Source organism: Maylandia zebra, linkage group LG20, assembly GCF_041146795.1.
Source record: "Maylandia zebra isolate NMK-2024a linkage group LG20, Mzebra_GT3a, whole genome shotgun sequence".
In the NCBI taxonomy this organism is placed as follows: Eukaryota; Metazoa; Chordata; class Actinopteri; order Cichliformes; family Cichlidae; genus Maylandia; species Maylandia zebra.
Window position 1 is genome coordinate 34,283,208 of NC_135186.1, and position 19,420 is coordinate 34,302,627.

The 19,420-nt window shown below is 43.2% G+C and overlaps 1 protein-coding gene across 7 annotated transcripts in view; it reads left to right on the plus strand.

Moving 5' to 3' along the window:
* The window catches only part of magixa (MAGI family member, X-linked a), a 61,690-nt gene that overhangs the window by 20,178 nt on the left and 22,092 nt on the right, over positions 1-19,420 (plus strand). For 3 of the 7 annotated variants that reach the window (XM_014407469.3, XM_023152258.3, XM_014407465.3), the window contains exons 2-14: positions 7,647-7,698; positions 7,780-8,026; positions 8,868-8,984; positions 10,882-11,001; positions 14,130-14,303; positions 14,381-14,561; positions 15,016-15,086; positions 15,598-15,765; positions 16,602-16,771; positions 17,292-17,385; positions 17,954-18,125; positions 18,295-18,931; positions 19,312-19,375. In XM_014407469.3, coding sequence (XP_014262955.1) covers positions 7,657-7,698; positions 7,780-8,026; positions 8,868-8,984; positions 10,882-11,001; positions 14,130-14,303; positions 14,381-14,561; positions 15,016-15,086; positions 15,598-15,765; positions 16,602-16,771; positions 17,292-17,385; positions 17,954-18,125; positions 18,295-18,931; positions 19,312-19,375 — 2,257 coding nt within the window. In that variant the 5' untranslated portion in view covers positions 7,647-7,656. Of the gene's footprint in view, positions 1-4,203; positions 4,372-7,646; positions 7,699-7,779; positions 8,027-8,867; positions 8,985-10,881; positions 11,002-12,177; positions 12,483-14,129; positions 14,304-14,380; positions 14,562-15,015; positions 15,087-15,597; positions 15,766-16,601; positions 16,772-17,291; positions 17,386-17,953; positions 18,126-18,294; positions 18,932-19,311; positions 19,376-19,420 lie in introns of those variants that run through there. The other 4 variants (XM_014407466.4, XM_014407468.3, XM_014407467.3 and 1 more) reach the window with 4 other exon arrangements.

Genomic DNA, 19,420 nt, shown 5'->3' on the forward strand with positions numbered 1-19,420 from the left:
AAAACTTCCAGTTTAAAACTTCTTCTCCTTTAGGCAGCGTGACACAGGAAGAGCACACACATCTGATGCTTTCATTTCATGTTTATAGGATGGTGCTTTGTGTTGATTGTCATGTTTTTGCTGACTTTTAATAGAATCATTGTTAGGGTGCCTGGGTCGTCGACCCGGTGTTTTGTGTCTTTGGTTCTTTGAGTTTGTTTATTTCATTATGTTCTAGTTTTCTTTGTCTGAAGGGTTAAAGGTATATTCTAAGTTTAGGTTCTCTGAGTGGTTTATGTTAGGTTGTTTGCTGTCAGTAATTATGTTTACCTCCCTCTAGCCGTGTCTTGTGTTTTGTGACTCTCGTCTCGGTTTCATTCCTCCAGTCTCGAGTGTTAAGCTTGCGTGTCTTGAGTTCAGTCTGTTCAGTCCTGTCTTATTTTGATAGTCCCTGTCCACTTTGTCTCATTAGCTCTGATTTGTCCCAGCTGTGTTTCCCTCCTGTCTCCCATTCCCTGATTGCTCCCTCTGTGTTTTCCTTGGTCTGTGTTGCGATCTCCCTGGTTCCATGTTGTGTGTGCTGCCTGTTTCAGCCTTGTTAATAGTTCCAGTTTAAGTCTATTTTTCTACTGTGTAGCAATACATCTGAGTTTAGTCTGCACTTTGGGTCCACCATTGCTGCCTGCCACACACAGTACATGACAGGTATAGATACAGCCAGCATGACAGCAGACATACAGAGTTTGTCCAGTTGTCCAACCAGAATATTGGTGGTTTTTCTACATTTAGAGTCATGCAGCACACTGGAGGCAGGAATCAAGCTGAAACGGATCTTATATTTTTAAATACAAATATGAAAATATACAGAACCAGAAAGCTCTATGTAGGCTTGGACACCTGGAATACTGAGGTGGGAACACATGGCTAATGCAGACGATTTTCTTTTCCCTGTATTTTTATTTTAGGACCGTGAGGTAGCCGTTGCTATGATTTGGTGCTATATAGATAAAATTGCATTGAACTGATACAATACTGAACACAGAAGATATTGAGGAGTAAGGTTATAAGGTTATAAACAAAATGAGGCAGGGGGAAGTAATCAGAACAGAAGACACAGATGGCAACAATTACCAAAATAAAGCAAGACACAGCTGAACGAAGAACACAAGGGAGACAGAAATACAAAGACAAAAGTCAAGAATAGAAGAACACAAAGGGGAATTTACTAAATAAACACAAGGATCTCCAGAACAGAAGGCATGAAATTATAGCATACAGCACTTATATAAGGTATCAGGCAATAAACATGACACGCAAACACTAAGAAATAACACAACACTAAATTCCAACAATGCAGACACATAACCTTAATCCAAAGAAAACCAAAAGTACCAAACTAAAGAAACCCCAGAGCCCCAAAACTCAAAACCCTGGCTCTGAAACCAAGGGACGTGACAGAATGCGCTTTCTCTTTGTTAATTCATTGATATTGTTTTGTAGTAAACAAATAATTACAATCAAATCCCAAAAAGTTGATTCTGTTCATCTGGACGAAGCGTTTTCAGTGGGAGAAACGTTTCGTCACTCAGGTTTCTCCAATCTTATAAACAGTACATTTGCATAATGACTGAAACCAGCCTACAGGAACAAAGGGCTGAGAGGTCAGTTCCTTCATCATTAATATGCAAATTGTCATGGCCATTGATCAAACGCCACTGATCAATGGCCATGAAAACCATTCACAGAGAGTTGGGGAATGACTGCAATCACAGCATTGTAAGATGGTGACAGATGTACCCTTAGGCCCCCTCCTCGATTCAGAGATGGTCTTTCCCTTTTCACATAAATCTCCTCTTTGACTCCGTGTTCAAACCAGCGTTCCTCCCTGTCCAGGATGTTACATCCTCATCCTTGAAAGAGAGTCCACTGTAAATAGACTGCAGAGTCCTGGCCCGACGAGTTCGCTCACAGAGCCAAAAAGTAGATAAACCAAATAAGATGACCCACCCACCCATAATTTGCAATGCTTGGGTCAAGGACAGAGAGAAGAGATTCTATAAGAGACATTAGAAATAGGATCAAAAATATTTTAATTACTGACAACAGAAAGATGCTGTTACAAGAAATCAGCATACAGATGTAAGAAAAAATATGACATTTATGTGCACAGCAAATCCAGCATGTCCAAATTAACACTGTCAGATTTGATTTCAACACTATTAAAGTGTCTATATGCGTCCACACCAGAGAGTGTTAATTTAACTCTTTTTGGAGAGTTGGTACGTTAACTCTGATTTAGTGTTAAACACCAAATCTGTCTGGAGTTGATAATTTAACACTTGGTGTTAAGAGTTTATATATTAACTCTCAAAGAGTATTTTAGTTTAACTACGTAAGAGTTATCTTCTAATTCATTCTAAAAAGCGGGAATTTTACTGTTCTGAACTTCTAGAAATTTCTTTTGGAAATAAACATTTGCTAAAAAGATGCAATGGTTTTTGAAAAACATTTATTCTGAACTGTGCACCACAATTTCAAAACATTTTCTGAAAGATGTAACAGTATACATGTTCTCACTTTCATTAGAATTTTGTTTATCAAAAGGTCTGACATGGTAAATGCAAATAACAGCATTCTCATCACTTATTTCTTCAATACAATATGCATGTCCTTCATTCATCCCTTTGTGGAACTTCAACGCACTTCTGCTCTCCCCCATATTCCATCTTCACAAGCATATCGTGTGCGGAGATTGAATAAAAATTAGTTGACACTAATTAATGGCACAAATAATCCAGTAAACAATTGCAGCACAGTAAAAAAAAAAAAAAGGAATCCTCTTTGAGCCATGACTTGTGTAAAGTATTTTCCCAAAAGACAAAGACACAGGCAACAGGTAATACTGAACTAAATGTAAAACCTCAACCTTTTTCATTTTTACCTAAACCGTGTGCACAAAACTCTGGAGGGATCTAAATGCTAACGTAGAACCCAGTCAGGACGTCTGCTACTGCTGTTTGCTCGTTTTTTATTTTATTTTATGGGCGATCGTTTTCAGGCTTCAAGTAGCACCATTATACCAACATTTCACATTCTAGACATTGTTTTAGGTGTATTTGACCAAAAGTTTGACTGAAAATTCACATGCAAGCTTTTTTTCAAGGCTGAAAATTTGCCCGCAAACAATACCTTTCAGCTAGCTAAAACAGAATATTATGCTATCACCGAGCAACATGGCTAATGCCTTTCACACAGCTTTGTCTCAACTCCAAAGAGCCACAGAAGTAAAAGCTAATAGAAATAATTGAAACAATCTTTGAAAAAATGACTTACCAAGCATGGCAAACAACTCAAACATGTAGAGCAAAATGTTCTGAAACGGCTTCACTTCAGCTTCGATTGGAGCCTATGGTGCTGGGGGCGGAGTCTGTGAATTTACTCTGTTGGTGTCATAGCCCCTCTAGGAGTTCAGAGTTAAGAGGTCAAGAGTTAATGTTTCCATTGTAACACCTCCAGATTTGACATAGAAACACTCATTTTTAACACTCGATTTTAACTACTATCATTTTACACCTCAGAGTTACATTAAAAGAATGTGACTCTGCTTAGAGTAAAATTAACTCTACTTTTGCAAGAAGACTATTAACACCAAAACATTTAACACTTTTGAATTTGCTGTGTGGGATTTGTAACTAACTAAGGGTGTGTCTTACCCTGATTTACCTTCAGCATTCCAACCCAGGAATAATCTCCTACTTATGAATTATTCTCTGAAGAAAACTCAAACAAAACATTTTGTTTTTGTACCTAAAATAACTACCTGACAAAAATCTGACTATGAGTAAACTGATATCAAATGCTCGCTTGCATACATCCCAAGTGTCCTACAATAAATGTGTAGTAAAAGTACAGTAAATATCCAGCTGCGATATGACTACTTTATATGGCGTTGTGTTTTGACTGACGTGTGTGTGTAAGCCTGTTATAGTGAGCTGTGGAAAACTTGAGCTTCTCTCAGGCTTTAGCGTGAATAAACGATCAGTGAGGGTTGTCTCGAGTGTTTATTACCCCTCATTGAAGGTCACAAAACTGTTTGCTTGCCTCACCGACGCTTTCTTTAGAAGGACGCACACATTCCTGTAAACACATGTACATAACGCGAGCAATGAGTCCACTCCCTAAACACACTCTGACTTACATCACGCTGTGAACCCTGACCAGGCTTATCAGCAAAAGAGGCCACGGAAGTGAAAACGAGCGAGGGACACAAGTAGAAGAGGATTAAAGAGGAAAACCAAGGAGCTAAGAGGAGAAAGAGACACCAACACGGCTGCTGAGATAGTTGGAGATGGCAGCTGAACGCGCAGCAGCTCACAGCGTTGATTTGTAAAGGTACGCCACACACGCTCGAGTCAAACCACCGAGTGTTGGGAAAGGCTTTTATTTTGTACGACTAAAGTGAAAGAGGTGGCAGCCAGGAAGTGAAAGGGAGAGAGGGGACTGGAGTAGGGGCGAGCGAGCATGTGTTAATGATGTGTTAATAGCGGCACATGTCGAGCTCACGCTGCGACGAGTGTCACCGCACATCCTGACAAACACGGCTCAGCCTCCAGATCCATTCACCACAGCTCTGTGCTTCCTCTGCTTTAACTCTCTCTTTATTTACCTTCTTGCAACCTTCTTTTGCACCTCGCTGCCTTCTTTATCTCATCCTTTCCTTCTCTCCTCGCTACCTTATTCACTTTCTTGTCACTTTATTTACATCCTCACTCTATTCTTTAATTCCTTTCTGTCTTATTTAACACCTCACTAACCTATTTGCCTTCTCACTGCCTTCTTTAAATCCTCGGTACATTTCTTACCTCTTTATTTCTTACCTCTCTAACTCTGTGCTGCCTAATATGTCTCCTCACAACCTTCTTTACCTCATCATTACCTTCTTTAATTCTTTGCTACTATTTGTAGCTCCTCACTGCCTTTTTTTTTTACCTCCTTGCTACTTTATTCACATCCTCATTTCCTTCCTTAACTCCTTCTTTACATTCCCATTACCTTCTTTACATCATTAACTTCTCCGGCTCCATTACCACATCCAAAGAGGTTGTGAGTTAGTTCAGGTAGTTTGTGAGTTGTTTCTCTGTGATCCTCTTTTCCCTCCCTCCAGTCAGTCGCAGCAGATGGCTGCTGCTTCGTGAGCCGGGTTATGCTGGAGGTTTTCTCCCCTACGCTCACCACATGCTGCTCGCTGGGCTTCTCTCTCTAATGTTTTAGGGTCCTTACCTTACGTGATGAAGCTTTATTGAGATGACTGTGGCCATCTATTGTCTTCTGCTTATCCAGTTAAGGTGGAGCTGGAGTATATCCCAGCTGTCACAGGGCTAAAGGTGGGGTACAGCTCTGACTGGTCGCAGTCTATTGCAGACAATATGTTTTATACACTTCGCTCTGAGACTGAGGGTTTGCAGGATATTTAAAAGATGAATGGGAGGCAGAGCCTTCAGCTTTCACGCCCCTCTTCTGGGGAACAGGCTAAGGATTCGGGAGACAGACACCTTCTCTACTGATCTGTACTAATGAACGAGCTGTAATCAAAACAGCTACATGATTGAGCTTAAAACATCACTTTTTTGGTCCTTGATGGATCTTCACCACTGGGCCAGAGGTGACTGAAGTCACAGGAACTGAGAGGTGCAGGCGTTAAGATAGCATCTCAGTGCTTGTTTGTACTTAATGTAAAGTCGTCAGTCTCATCACTGATGGTGCGCTAGAGCGCGAATTTCAAAATAAAAGATGCTTGACTCCTCACCTTTGGGTGTAGAAACTGTGGATCTGAAAACTTCTCGGTTGTAGCTGCAGACACAGCTCTCATCAGCATTGATGAGCCTCCACACAACATCTAGCTCAGGTCCATTTAAGTGTGAGGTCTGTGGTGAATTGTTGAACTGAGCGGTCAGGACAGGATGTTGGCTCTGGAACGAAGATGACCTTGAATCGTGAGTGGCTAAATTTTAATCAGCCTTGGCTTTTTGAATTTTATGCAACTATCCCTGGAACTTTTTAATCGCACCTTGTAAAAAAATTGAATTGCATGGGTCGTTTCATATAAACATTTAGCTGAAGGTCTTTCTGTAATAACCTCATTAGAGTAGGTTTGTGGAGCTGCCTACATTCAAACCTCCTTCCACGCTTCCAAGCCAGGAAGCCTTGCTGTCCCCTCGTCTCCTTCTCTCTTTAATCCCTAAAATAAGCTGCCTCATGTCCTCACTTCCAGGAAAGCTTCCTTGCTTGTGTTTTTGTCAGTCAGATAAATTTTGAGGCTCAGATTGTGAATTGCTGCTCAGGGACGACGTTGTTTGTTTCTTCACTGACTCCCACATTCACATATGCTCATCCATATTTAATGTACTACGTCTGGTAGCCTGTGTATGTGCCCGTGTGTGTGTGTGTGTGTGTGTGTGTGTTTCCCTGTGGGTATAACTGTGTATAAATGCAACGGTGGCAGTGACGAGTCTGTGTTTGTGCATACATGAGTGTGTATATGATTGTGTTTAACGCTGTGACTGTGTGTGTGGCTCCCTGCTGTCTGCCACCATCTGCTGTTCCCTCAGACTGGAGCAGCGAGTCGATGAGTCTGTGGAGGAGCTGGTCTCAAACAGGAAGCTGAACTCTGCCGATGACATGTTTTTCTGCTGCTCGGGGTCAAAATTAAAATGCGGCACAACAAAAATGTCTCGTGGTCGGCAGTTTAGAAGTTTTACTGAGCAAGGACGCAAAAAAGACAAGGTCTTTCCTTCTAGTAAGGGTATGAGGACACAGAATCTTCTTCTTCTAAAGGAAACAAAGAAGGAAAGAAGTTTCTTAGACACCTTGTTTTGCCTTTTGAGTGAGGAGGCTAGGAAAGTAAGGGTAAAGAAGTTTCCTAGTCAAATAAATAGGAGAAAATGAGCTTCCTGTAGTAAGGAAAGAAGAAGGTAAGTCATGAATAGAAGTGGGGAAAGAAGGTTCCTGTCCTATTAAAGATTTAGGATGAATCCTAGTTAGATAGCAAGAAGTTAAAGAATCAAAGTAGGAGGCTTGTTAGGGGGTAAGGAAGCTTCCAATGCATCCTATGTCAATAATGAGGAAACAACACTTCTGATTTTTCTGCTGGAAGGAAAACGCAAACTTGAGTTTTCCAGAATCAACTTCTGGTCTGGTCCTTAAAATCCTGAGGCTCTGAGTAGTGGGTGGATGTCACGAGATGTCAACTGCAGCACATTTGTAGCTTAAAACTAATAACAAGAAGAAGAATTTAAAAAAGACTGCATTATCGTTCAAGTAAGATACGAAAGCTATTTATCCAAATTACTGTCGTCCGCTTCAATCTTTCCGAGTCCTCTCTGGCAGAAAACAGTGACACATTGATGGATCAGTTAATTGGAAAACTGAAGAACTGGATCTGAATTTTAATCCAAGAATGTAAATCTGAGTTGCTGTCAGGGCAGAAGTTAAATTATCAGTTTTTCTTGACGTGTGGAGATCTGCTTCACGGAGCAGCTACAGCTGAACTGCTCACAGAATGATCAGAGTCATTCTGCCAGCGTTTAGTTCAGATCACCTGTCAGCATGAGCCGATGAAGTCTGCTGTTGAGCTCGCTCAGTGACTTCCTGTGTTCTTGTGTCTGCAGCTCAGCCGCCATGTCTAAAGCGACGGTGAAGAAGCTGCACTGGCGCTCCAAGGTACTGAAACGTGCAACGCCTGCAGTGACAACGGAGGTGAACCATTTCCTGTGAGAACTTCATCCTCTGTGTCGTCTGCAGGTGCAGGAGAGCTTCGTCCCGCTGGGCGGCGGCACCGGTGGCTCGGGGGAGCTGGGGCTGGCCATCGGGGGCGGGGCTGACTATGGCGAGTTCCCGTTCGTCACGGCCGCCCCCGGGGGCGGACCCACGGTGGGCGACATCATCCTGGAGATTGGAGGGACACCTGTGTTGGGAATGACCCTCGGTGATGTCAGAGGAGTCCTGAACTCCTGTCCTCATCCAATCAGAATCAAGACTGTCTCACCAGGTGAGAGAAAAGTTTGTTAATGACCTGATGGGGATGTTTGATGTTTAGTTTGTTCATCTGGAAAACATAAAAGAAGGAAAATTGGTCACTTATTTCACTTCTTATTTGTTTGTCTTTATTGGCTGAAACGGGCTCCATAAAATGTCTCATTAACCTGACACGTGTAATGTTCACATTGAGATGCTCAAAGGGATTTTTATGAAGCTAAAACAAATATATATAATAATATAAGTTAATTACTGGCTGACTGAAAGAAGAGTAATCTGCACTGCTTAATAACTCTTTCAGTTGTTTTTATCTTGTTTGAATCTTGAATCTCATGATTTGGTTTTATCTGACATCATTTTTCACCCCTCAGCTGTAAAAGGTGACCTCAAGGTCAGAGGTCAAGCTTTCTTAAATTCTTTTGACTGTGATAACTTGAGAACAAGGCGATGCAGGATTTTGAAATTGATACCATATGTATGGTATCTACTGGGAGGCTGACGGGTATCATTGGCGCACGCCAGTATTTTTGTCATTATTATTAAAGACAAAAAAGCAAAACTGTGATTATCAACAAAGATTTAGTCAGCTTCAGTCGAGGAGACACGGCCAAAGAGACACTTCTTTTCGGTTATAATAAGCTAACTGTACTTTCATGTAACATTTTATTCTGAAAAGAAACTACTTCCTGCAGTTGTCAAATCAGTGTAGTGAGGAGTATGCGGCAGTTTAAGATATAAGCAACGGAGTGAAATAGAGGTAATTCAAAACTGTTCTCAAGTTCAGCATAATGGCACGTGCTGCATGACTGTGACATCATATCCTGTATTTCTGTGTGTGTGTGTGTGTGTCCCAGGTTCATCTCTGTGTAAAGACCTCAGGTTGTACCTCAGTAAGTGTTTCACGCCGGGCTCCATGGACAGTCAGCTGCAGCAGCTCATCAGGGAGAACCTGTACCTGCGCGCCGTGCCCTGTAAGACACACCTGCACGCACACACACACACACACCTGCATGCACACACACACACACACAGTCTGGTGTTGCTATCCTCGTGGGGAAATCTCATTGACATAATGGTTTCTCTAGCCACTTACCCTAACCATCAAAAATGAATGCCTAACCCTGACCCCAGTACAACGCCAAAGATGACCGTTGAGGGAAAGAGAAGTGGAGCAGGAACAGGAACTTTAAAGGAGAGTCCGGATGATCCAGCGACCCCCAGGACTGTGCATTAAACGCTTTAGTAAAAGAGAACTGAATCCAACTATCTCTACACCTAACCATAACCCAATTGTAACCCTGACACTAAAACCACATTTTGAGTGTGAAAAATGCCTTCAACCCCGTGGGGACTGAGACTGTGGTCCCCACAGTAAGATTTCAGATTTTGGTCCCCACCAAGATAGGAAGAACTAGAGATGGACCGATCCGATATTACATATCAGTATCGGTCTGATACTGACCTAAATTACTGGATCGGATATCGGAGAGAAATAAAAAATGTAATCCGATCCATTAAATATCAGAAAAGCACCTCACAAAACTTGCGACACGGCGTAACTCGGCTCATAACCGTAGCACGTCGGAGCAGTGTGCTCACGTGATAGAGCGGCTGTGTGTATTTGGAGCCTCGCTACCAAACCAGCATTTCATCTCCGAGGAAGTGATCCCAGAGAGAAGTAAAGCAAGTGTGTAAGTTCATCTCTGAATGTTTGTAAAGCATTCGCGCGTTAAGTTTAACAACCGATATATGGAGTGACTGCCTCTTCTCTCTCCCTCCCTCTCCGGCTGCTACTTCAATCATGAAACTGATCAATGATCAGCTGATCGGCTTTTCTGTCACGAGTCCGTCTCTCTTGTTTGTTTTTGGCTCACTTCGTGCCAGAAAGAGGAAACCAGCAGCTGAACAACAGCAGCACGTTTAACCTTGATAAGCTGTTGTTAGAATTTATTTAATATTACTTTCTACTCGAGGATCTTTTTCTACAGCTGACGGCTGGTAACTGTGCAGGGGCGGATCTAGCAAAGTTTAGCCAGGGGGGCCGATAGGGCATGAACAGGGAAAAGGGGGCACAAAGACATACTTTTCTTTCTTATTCTCATTTAAAATGTCGAGCTTTTAATAATTATCTGAATCTAACACCCAAAGTTTTAATTTGATGTAAAATGAATAGAAGTCCATTACTGTATATAGTAACTGTTAAGTCTAATATACCCTAGTAAGCTATAGTACTTTTTCCTTTGGGAAGGTACCATCTGTGCAGTCTGCACTTCTGTAGAAGAAAGATGTTGAATCTATTTCATTATTCTTGAAAAATAATTTATTTCTGTGCATCTTTTTTCACACTGCATCAAATTAAAGTTGATTACGTCGATTAAGCATCATGAGGTGGAGGGTGGGGGCTGGTTCCCTATTTTTTTTTGCTGGGAGTTGGAACCCTATTAGTTAGGTTGCTTAATATTTACGCTAAGTACTCTTTAAAATACCAGAATAGGGAGGATGGAGCAGGTTTAAGTTTATTAGATTGATCAGTATTGCTGAACTATGAAATATTTTGTTGTATTTTTTACATACAGGTATAACAGAATAGCTTTAGTGTTGTTGTTTATTTAAACTTGAGTATGAACTTATACAAAAAGCAGCAAGATATTAAAAAACAGTTTTATTGATTAAAAAACACGATATCGGATTCATATCGGTATCGGCAAAATTTATGATATCGGTATCAGACTTAAAAAAGTGGTATCGTGCCATCTTTAGGAAGAACATACCCTTGTTTGTACCCTCATCTTCTGATTCACTTTCTCCAACAACACAAAACCTGTCCAGCGTACACCCAGTGATCACATGACTCTGCCCTCCCTGAAGGTACGACCAGGCAGCCTCGAGATGGAGAGATTTCAGGTGTGGACTACAACTTTGTCTCCATCGAGGAATTTTTCTCTCTGGAGGAGTCCGGAGCTCTGCTGGAGAGCGGCAAATTCAAAGGTAAGGAAAACAAACACACCCTCAGGAATACTGCAGTGTAATGAAAATGTACTCAGATTATATGAAACTCCAGTGAATGAAAAGTGTGATTTATTCATCACGGTGTGATGTTTTTTACAGTGTGGAATGACTAATTTAAACTGTGTTCGGGTTTGTTTTTTGGTTTTTTTGGAGGAGGCATGAGGAAAAGAGGATTTTGTGTCTCTAATCCTCCAAACCTCAGAAATGAAACTTGCCTCCCCCTCTGTCCTCCCCCCACACAGCACTCCACCGTATTAATCTGATGGGATTAATGAAACTAAAATAGAAACAGAATTCACACATAGAGTCTGTTTCACACCGAACGATGCGTCTCTGCGTCTCTCACTAATGCTCCCGAACATTTTAATTTGACAGTTGATCTATTTTCAGTTCCTGTTGAAAACATTTCAAAACAAAAGACTGCTGTGCCTTCACATTATTAGATGATTCAGTATTCATACAATTTGATTAATTGTTTTGTTTAATCCTCGTATAAGAAACTGAAATTGCGCTGGTTGGTGTAAAGCTTAATTTTAAAAAGCTGATACAACAGTAGGTATAAAATCTCAAATTAACACAAATTGGGACCACAGGAAGGCAAGCGGATGATCTGAGAAAGACAGCTCAAAGAAATTAAGGGATCACTTGATCATCACAGTCCACCACAAAGTCAGATAACCCTCAGGGACATCAGCCGGAAGCACAAACCACTCTGAATGCTTTTCAGCTGCTTTGGTGCAAATCAAAGTGAGAACAGGCGCTCTGGAGAGCAACAACATGACGACCTCCAAAGAGGAAACGGTTTCGCAGGTCATTGATTTCTCCTCATCCCTCCGGGCTGATTTTTCTCTAATTTTGCTTTCTGTTTATGTCCTCGTCACTGTCAGTGTCACGAGACAATACTTGCAGACCAATCATAGTTACACGGATATTTCACCTCATCTAGGATGAGATACGTGCCGTCACAAGGAAACACAGGCCAAAGAGTGTGGAAGAGATACCAGGACACGGGCTATTAGGAGCACCGCCAGGACCCTACAACACGATCTCCAGCAAGCTACATACAGTGGCTTGCAAAAGTATTCGGCCCCCTTGAACTTTCCCACATTTTGCCACATTACAGCCACAAACATGAATCAATTTTATTGGAATTCCACGTGAAAGACCAACACAAAGTGGTGTACACGTGAGAAGTGGAACGAAAATCAGACATGATTCCAAACATTTTTTACAAATAAATAACTGAAAAGTGGGGTGTGCGTAATTATTCAGCCCCCTTTGGTCTGAGTGCAGTCAGTTGCACATAGACGTTGCCTGATGAGTGCTAATGACTAAACAGAGTGCACCTGTGTGTAATCTAATGTCAGTACAAATACAGCTGCTCTGTGACGGCCTCAGAGGTTGTCTAAGAGAATATTGGGAGCAACAACACCATGAAGTCCAAAGAACACACCAGACAGGTCAGGGATAAAGTTATTGAGAAATTTAAAGCAGGCTTACTACTACTGGTGTTGGCCAGAGGGGCCGATGGTGCGATATGGCAGCCTCGCTTCTGTCAGTCTGCCCCAGGGCAGCTGTGGCTACAACTGTAGCTGCCTCCACCAGTGTATGAATGTGAGAGTGAATGAATAGTGGTATTGTAAAGCGCTTTGGGTGCCTTGAAAAGCGCTATATAAATCCAATCCATTATTATTATTATTAGGCTTCAAAAAGATTTCCCAAGCCCTGAACATCCCACGGAGCACTGTTCAAGCCATCATTCAGAAATGGAAGGAGTATGGCACAACTGTAAACATATCAAGACAAGGCCGTCCACCTAAACTCACAGGCCGAACAAGGAGAGCGCTGATCAGAAATGCAGCCAAGAGGCCCATGGTGACTCTGGACGAGCTGCAGAGATCTACAGCTCAGGTGGGGGAATCTGTCCATAGGACAACTATTAGTCGTGCACTGCACAAAGTTGGCCTTTATGGAAGAGTGGCAAGAAGAAAGCCATTGTTAACAGAAAACCATAAGAAGTCCCGTTTGCAGTTTGCCGTCGTGCTTCTCTTCAGCAGGGACAGGGAAGCTGGTCAGAGTTGATGGGAAGATGGATGGAGCCAAATACAGGGCAATCTTGGAAGAAAACCTCTTGGAGTCTGCAAAAGACTTGAGACTGGGGCGGAGGTTCAGCTTCCAGCATCAACGACCCTAAACATAAAGCCAGGGCAACAATGGGATGGTTTAAAACAAAACATATCCATGTGTTAGAATGGCCCAGTCAAAGTCCAGATCTAAATCCAATCGAGAATCTGTGGCAAGCTCTGAAAACTGCTGTTCACAAACGCTGTCCATCTAATCTGACTGAGCTGGAGCTGTTTTGCAAAGAAGAATGGGCAAAGATTTTAGTCTCTAGATGTGCAAAGCTGGTAGAGACAGACCCTAAAAGACTGGCAGCTGGAACTGCAGCAAAAGGTGGTTCTACAAAGTATTGACTCAGGGCTGAATAATTACGCACACCCCACTTTTCAATTATTTATTTGTAAAAAATGTTTGGAATCATGTATGATTTTCGTTCCACTTCTCACGTGTGCACCACTTTGTGTTGGTCTTTCACGTGGAATTCCAATAAAATTGATTCATGTTTGTGGCTGTAATGAGACAAAATGTGGAAAAGTTCAAGGGGGCCGAATACTTTTGCAAGCCACTATATGTGCTTGTTTCTGACCAAACTGTCTCCAGACTCCACGCGGGCCTAACATCCTTTCAGTGGGATCTGTGCTCACCGCTCAGCAGCGCACAGCTCGATTAGCACTCGCCTAAATGAAAGAGAACGCTGTGGTGAACATCTTGCAGCCTAAACATCATTTAGCATGGCCGCCTTAGTTAGTAGTGGCGTAGGTGGGGGGCATATATTTGGTGACCAGCACTCTTACAACATAATTACTTTCAGGTCACTTCACTCACTTGGGGAAACTTCCTAACAAAATCTGACTGTTTGAGCCTTTGGAAAGGATGGAGTAGTAAGAACTGGAGGAAGATATGAAATGTGTAAATCTCTGACTATAAAAGTTCATCAAACCTGAGCTGTTTCAAACAGCAGTTTGTTCTGTTTCATCCAATCACAGGGAATTATTATGGGACGCCCCGCCCCGTCCACATTGGCCCAGAGAGTCCACCAATCACATACCAGGAACATCGAAACCTGCTGAGGAACTTCAGGACAAGGAGCAAGTCTCTGAGTAACCTGGAGAAAGCTGTGGAGGAAGGGGACAACAGTGAGGAGGACAGCGGGCTGACGGGTAGAGAAGCTCACATGTAACACATCCCAGTCTTACCTGCACAGGTGTGTTTGCGCGTTGACGAGATTCTCTACCAGCAGGATCAGCTGGAGCCCCGCCCACAACCCTGCCTCTCAGCCAGTCATGGGAGTCCGCGGTAGGAATGGAGAATGGAGGAGGGGGAAGAGGAGTAGGGAGGGGAAGAGCGGGAGTGGGAGGTCCGCTGCCGGAAAACTGGGAGCTGGCCTACAGTGATTCAGGGGAGCCGTATTACATCGAGTGAGAAATACTTATCAGTTCTTCTTCTGGTGTCAGCTGATTTAATCCGTTTGATTATGGCCATCAGAAAAATATGTTGAGGAAAGCCATGGATGCTGTAATGCTGTTTAAACTTTAAATTTATCTTTTTTCCAATGAAGTCTGGTACATACAAAATATTTGATCCTTTAAATGTCTTATTCTGTGAACCAGTCCTGCTTGTTTTTGTTGTGTGAGTCAGTTTTTTGTTTTATTTTCTTGCAAACTGAGACATGAGACCCACAAACAGGAAACTGAGCTGAGTTGCTGAATGTTTCCTGTCTTTGCAAAAATAATAATTTCCAGTAGCAGGCAGAAAAAGCACTACATTTTAACTTATCCTCAATCTGTCAGATTATATTGTCCAGTGTGTTGATGATGGTGGTGGTGGTGGTGGTGGTGGTAATTAGGATGTGTGTGTTCCTCTGTCCATCAGCCATAATTCAAAGACGACCAGCTGGCTGGATCCTCGAACTCAGAACAAAGAGACGACGTCTTCTACAGAACGTAAGGCGGTTTTAGATCATTCATTCACATGCAATTCATCTTGTTTTGTTCATGATTATGTCACATAATTGCTTCTCTGAAGGACATTTAAAAATATTACAGTCATACCCTCAAATGGTTATATGTTATTTTTAAATTCTAGTTAAATGCTTTTTATTTGAGGTGGTATTTGTGTTGAAACTTCCTGTTTCCACACAAACTGCCTTGGATGCTTTCATTCTGGCAGCAGCAGCCAGCAGAGGGCAGCACTGACACACAAACTCCACTTTTTTTGTTTTTATTGTCACACCAATCAGAAAGAAAAAAGAACAATATAGATGCATGCCTGTCCTCTGTGAGTTTTACACGGAAAGAAAGAGTCCACGTCCTCCCTTCCTGCACATGAACCTCTGGAGTTATACAAGCATCCTTCGAGGATAGGACTAACATTTCCTCTTTCCCTTCTCTTCATCGTTTTTCCTCCTTTGCCTGCCTCCTTTCTTTGTCCCCCATGTCTTCTCTCGCCTCTCAGTCCCAGAGTTCACCGACCAGCCCAGTCAGCTGAAGGGCTACTCCATCCACACTCGGCTCTCTAAAGGTCCTCGAGGTTTCGGCTTCAACATAGTTGGAGGAAGTCGACCCCGAGAGTTTCTGCAGGTGTACAGCGTCACACCTGGAGGACCGCCTGCTCTCAACACAGGTACTGATCACAGTAAAGTTTACCTTCAGTTATGTCACAAACCTGAATCTGTTACATGGTTTTGGATCCAGGTTTCTGAAATCCAGGTAAAATGTGTTCAAATGTAAAAGCAGGACGTTTCAAAACCCAAATCACAATCTGGACTCTCATAATCACATAAAAAGCATCATAAAGTGGGAGTTGTTGTCGTGGGTCAGGTGGTCAGAGGAGAGAGGTTGAGATTCTCTCTCTGTGGAGGATTACGGTGCTGTTGATTAAGAAAAATAAAGAGCTGAGTACTAATCTCATGATCTACAACTAATCCACACACGTGCGCTCTCACACACAGTTTAATCTGACCCACGTACCCACGCCTCCTCCCTGTGGGTTGGTTCACATGCTCTGAGATCAGCGTGGAATCAGGAATGAAACAGAGCTACGGAAAAAACAAGCTTAAGACCTGTTCACGTGTTGTGGTTTTCATTTTAAATAGATGAAACTTTGTCACCCAGAATGAGAAGACACAAAACATTAAATCTCATTTACACTTGTAGTCCTCTCGGTTCACACCTGGATTTTGTACCTGTGCCTGTTCACCTTACTGCTCACTGAAAGGCGAGAGAACGTAAAACATCAATATTCTCACTCAAATGATGGATTATGCTTGTTGTGGACAGACAGAGATGCTTCAGGAAGTCAAACTGAGTGTAAAAATGTGTGCTTCATGTCTTTGGATTCTAACTGTAAACTAATTTCTTTGGTAATCACAGATTTCAGCTGCAGCAGCTGCACATATGCACTCCTGCATGTCCTGTTAGACATTAAGACTCTAACCAGTAGATTTTGCTTCCTCGAAGCGGACATCCTGGTCTACATCAACGACACCTGTGTGCTGGGTCGCTCTCACAAAGAAGTGGTGGAGATGCTGAAGTCGGTACCGATGGGTCAAAGCGTGGATGTGGTGCTGAGGAGAGGATACCCGATGCTTTATAACCCCGACGGCTGTCCCAAACAGAGCCTGGAGACGGTACAGCCCTAAATTTACTTTAATTACTTAAGGGCATAAAACTGTTTAAATATCAGTTATTTTAGTGTGATTTTTTTAAACTTTTTTCCCATAGAGAGGGTGAAACATTTCAGTGCTTTCAAGTTAAAAGATTCCCCATGACTCCTCTTCTGCCTGCTGTGGGAAACTTTAAGGCCTGTGTAAGAGATCAATGACTTCACAGCCAGTAAAAACAGGCATAAAATACAAGAAATAGCTGCCTTTTAGCACACACTAACATTTCCTCTTTATACAAACAAGCAGAGACAAAATTAAGCAGAGCCGAGATAAAAACAATGAGTTATCGTGTCTTGTTCTTGTTTTGCAAATGCAGACAGCCAATCTTTAATAATTGGGGATGAGAAGACTTGCACAGCCATTTAAAAGTGAGCCGTGCAAATATTTAGACCCTTAAATCAGTGGTTCATCTGTGAGGTGGGCTCCACTCGTGGGACATACACTACCAGGGGAAAAGTGTCTAACCTCATATCCGACCTTTCAGCAGCCGCAGACCCCCAGCGAGTCCGGCAACCTGAGCCGAGGCCTGACGCACCTCACCTACAGCCGCACTCTGGACGCCAACGGCAGCACGCCAGGTCAGAGCAACCGTGGAAACCACATGGTTTACATTTACAGTCCTCTACTCTCATCACAGCTGTGTGATACAAATTTAATTTAGAAACATTAATAATTTATTTTAATTCACTGCATAATAATGTGGCACATTAACAAATAATAAAGGATTGTAAAAACACAACGATTATTTTGTAATTTTACTAATTTCTGCTATTTGTAGCCAGGGAGGATGATGTAATGAGCTGCCGGCTCAGGGGTCCCAGCGGGGGTATTTAACATTTCTTGTTGGAAAGCCGATCAAAGGCCTCCAAAGGCAGAACAAAAGCGCGAGAGTTTACAATGAAAAGTCTCTACAAAGTGAGAAAGTTATCAAAATAAGATAAACAAAACACAATGGCTTATCCTGCTGTGGGACCCGTCGCCGTGTCTGCGTGGAGGGTCCCATTGTCTCGCTCTCTGAACTTATTTATAGCTCATGTAAAAGAACACATCACATCAGAGTTGAACCTAAGAACTTTGCTTTTCTCTGACAGCTGTTAAAAATAAAACACAAATTAACAGATTCATCTTCTTCTCGCTATAATCCAGGCCTGGCACAAACCCCGCCCTCTTATGCCACTCAGCCAATGACAAATGGACTCACGGGCCCACCCACCCCCACGTCTTCTGATACCCCACTGGGTCCACCACACCCAGCGGAGAGGACGCTTACCAATCACAGTGACTCTGATGGCGGCCTATCCAATGCAGGAACTCGAAGGTCAGTGAGGGCATCAGCAGTACCTCACACATCGTGGTGCTTCCCGGATTCTTTTTGTGAAAACGAACCTCAAAGGTTCTTCTGTCCTTTGGGAAAAATCCTGCGCAGCTTTAGCAGTGATCTCAGAAGTAATGGTGCTCAGCCTGTTCCACTCTGCTCTTCCTCACAGGTCTTCTCTGATTCGCTACAACAGCAACACTCTCCCCGCCCTCTCTTCCACTTCCCTTCTCCAACATCAGAGCTCCAAGTCCTCAGAGAGTGACCTGTCCACATCCACGCTCCCCATATCCTCCTCCACGCTCCCCATCACTTCTTCATCCTCACACACTCTTACCAAACTTGCGCTCTCTCAGCCCGAGACGGGCCTCCTCCAAAACTCCACCAGCTCCAGCAGCACAAACAACACCCCCTCCTCTTCTACACCTCCTGGTCCGCCTGTGCATCGCCCACTGATGCCTCAGACCTCCCTCGCTCTGACCCCACCCAGAGACATCCCACCCTGTGGCTTTAACGGGTGCCCAGCCAATCACCAAGCACCCTCCACAGCATCCAGAGGAAACCCGGGATTGGTGCTCCCCCTTGGAGCCGGGTCCCCGGGGACAGCCCACGGCGGGGAGCTCGTGCCGGTGGCTCTCAGCCGCAGTGAGAGCGGGGGACTGGGGTTCAGTGTGACAGCAGGAGGAAATGGGGGTCAACAGGCAGTAGTCAGACGGGTTTGGGATCGGAGGCAGTGCCTGTCGCTGCAGTCAGGAGACATTATAGTGAAGATCAATGGAGCAGACGTCCAAAGCTTCAGCTTCTCCCAGGTAAAAGATTTTCATGGCTTTATCACCTCGCTCGACCTTGATATTCTGACTGACGTTAGCTCAGCAGTGAACAGTTGGTCTTTGGGAAGAGGGAAGCTCTCATGGGTGCTCATGGGAGTTTTGTGGATATTTCTCCGTATATCCTAGAGGTGTTTTATTTCTGTGTGTCAAGGAAAGAGAGATGGTCCTGTTTAACCTAAAAAAGAAATCCAAATCACAGTAGTTTACCTGCCTAAGCCCTCCTTGTTACTACTGACAGACATAGCCATTGGTTAATGAAAACTAACCGATGTCTAATGTGACGTGATGAGTGAGGAACAGATCTGACACTAAAGAAGTTCCATCAGAAGTAATAAACACGAGTTTGTTTCCTTCCTCAGGTGCAGAGAGTGCTGCAGGAACACACCAAGCAGGGAGAGGTTGTACTTCTGGTCTACAGAGGAGGTAGATACGCCCGTTACCCCAACCCTGATTCACTGATGACTGTGA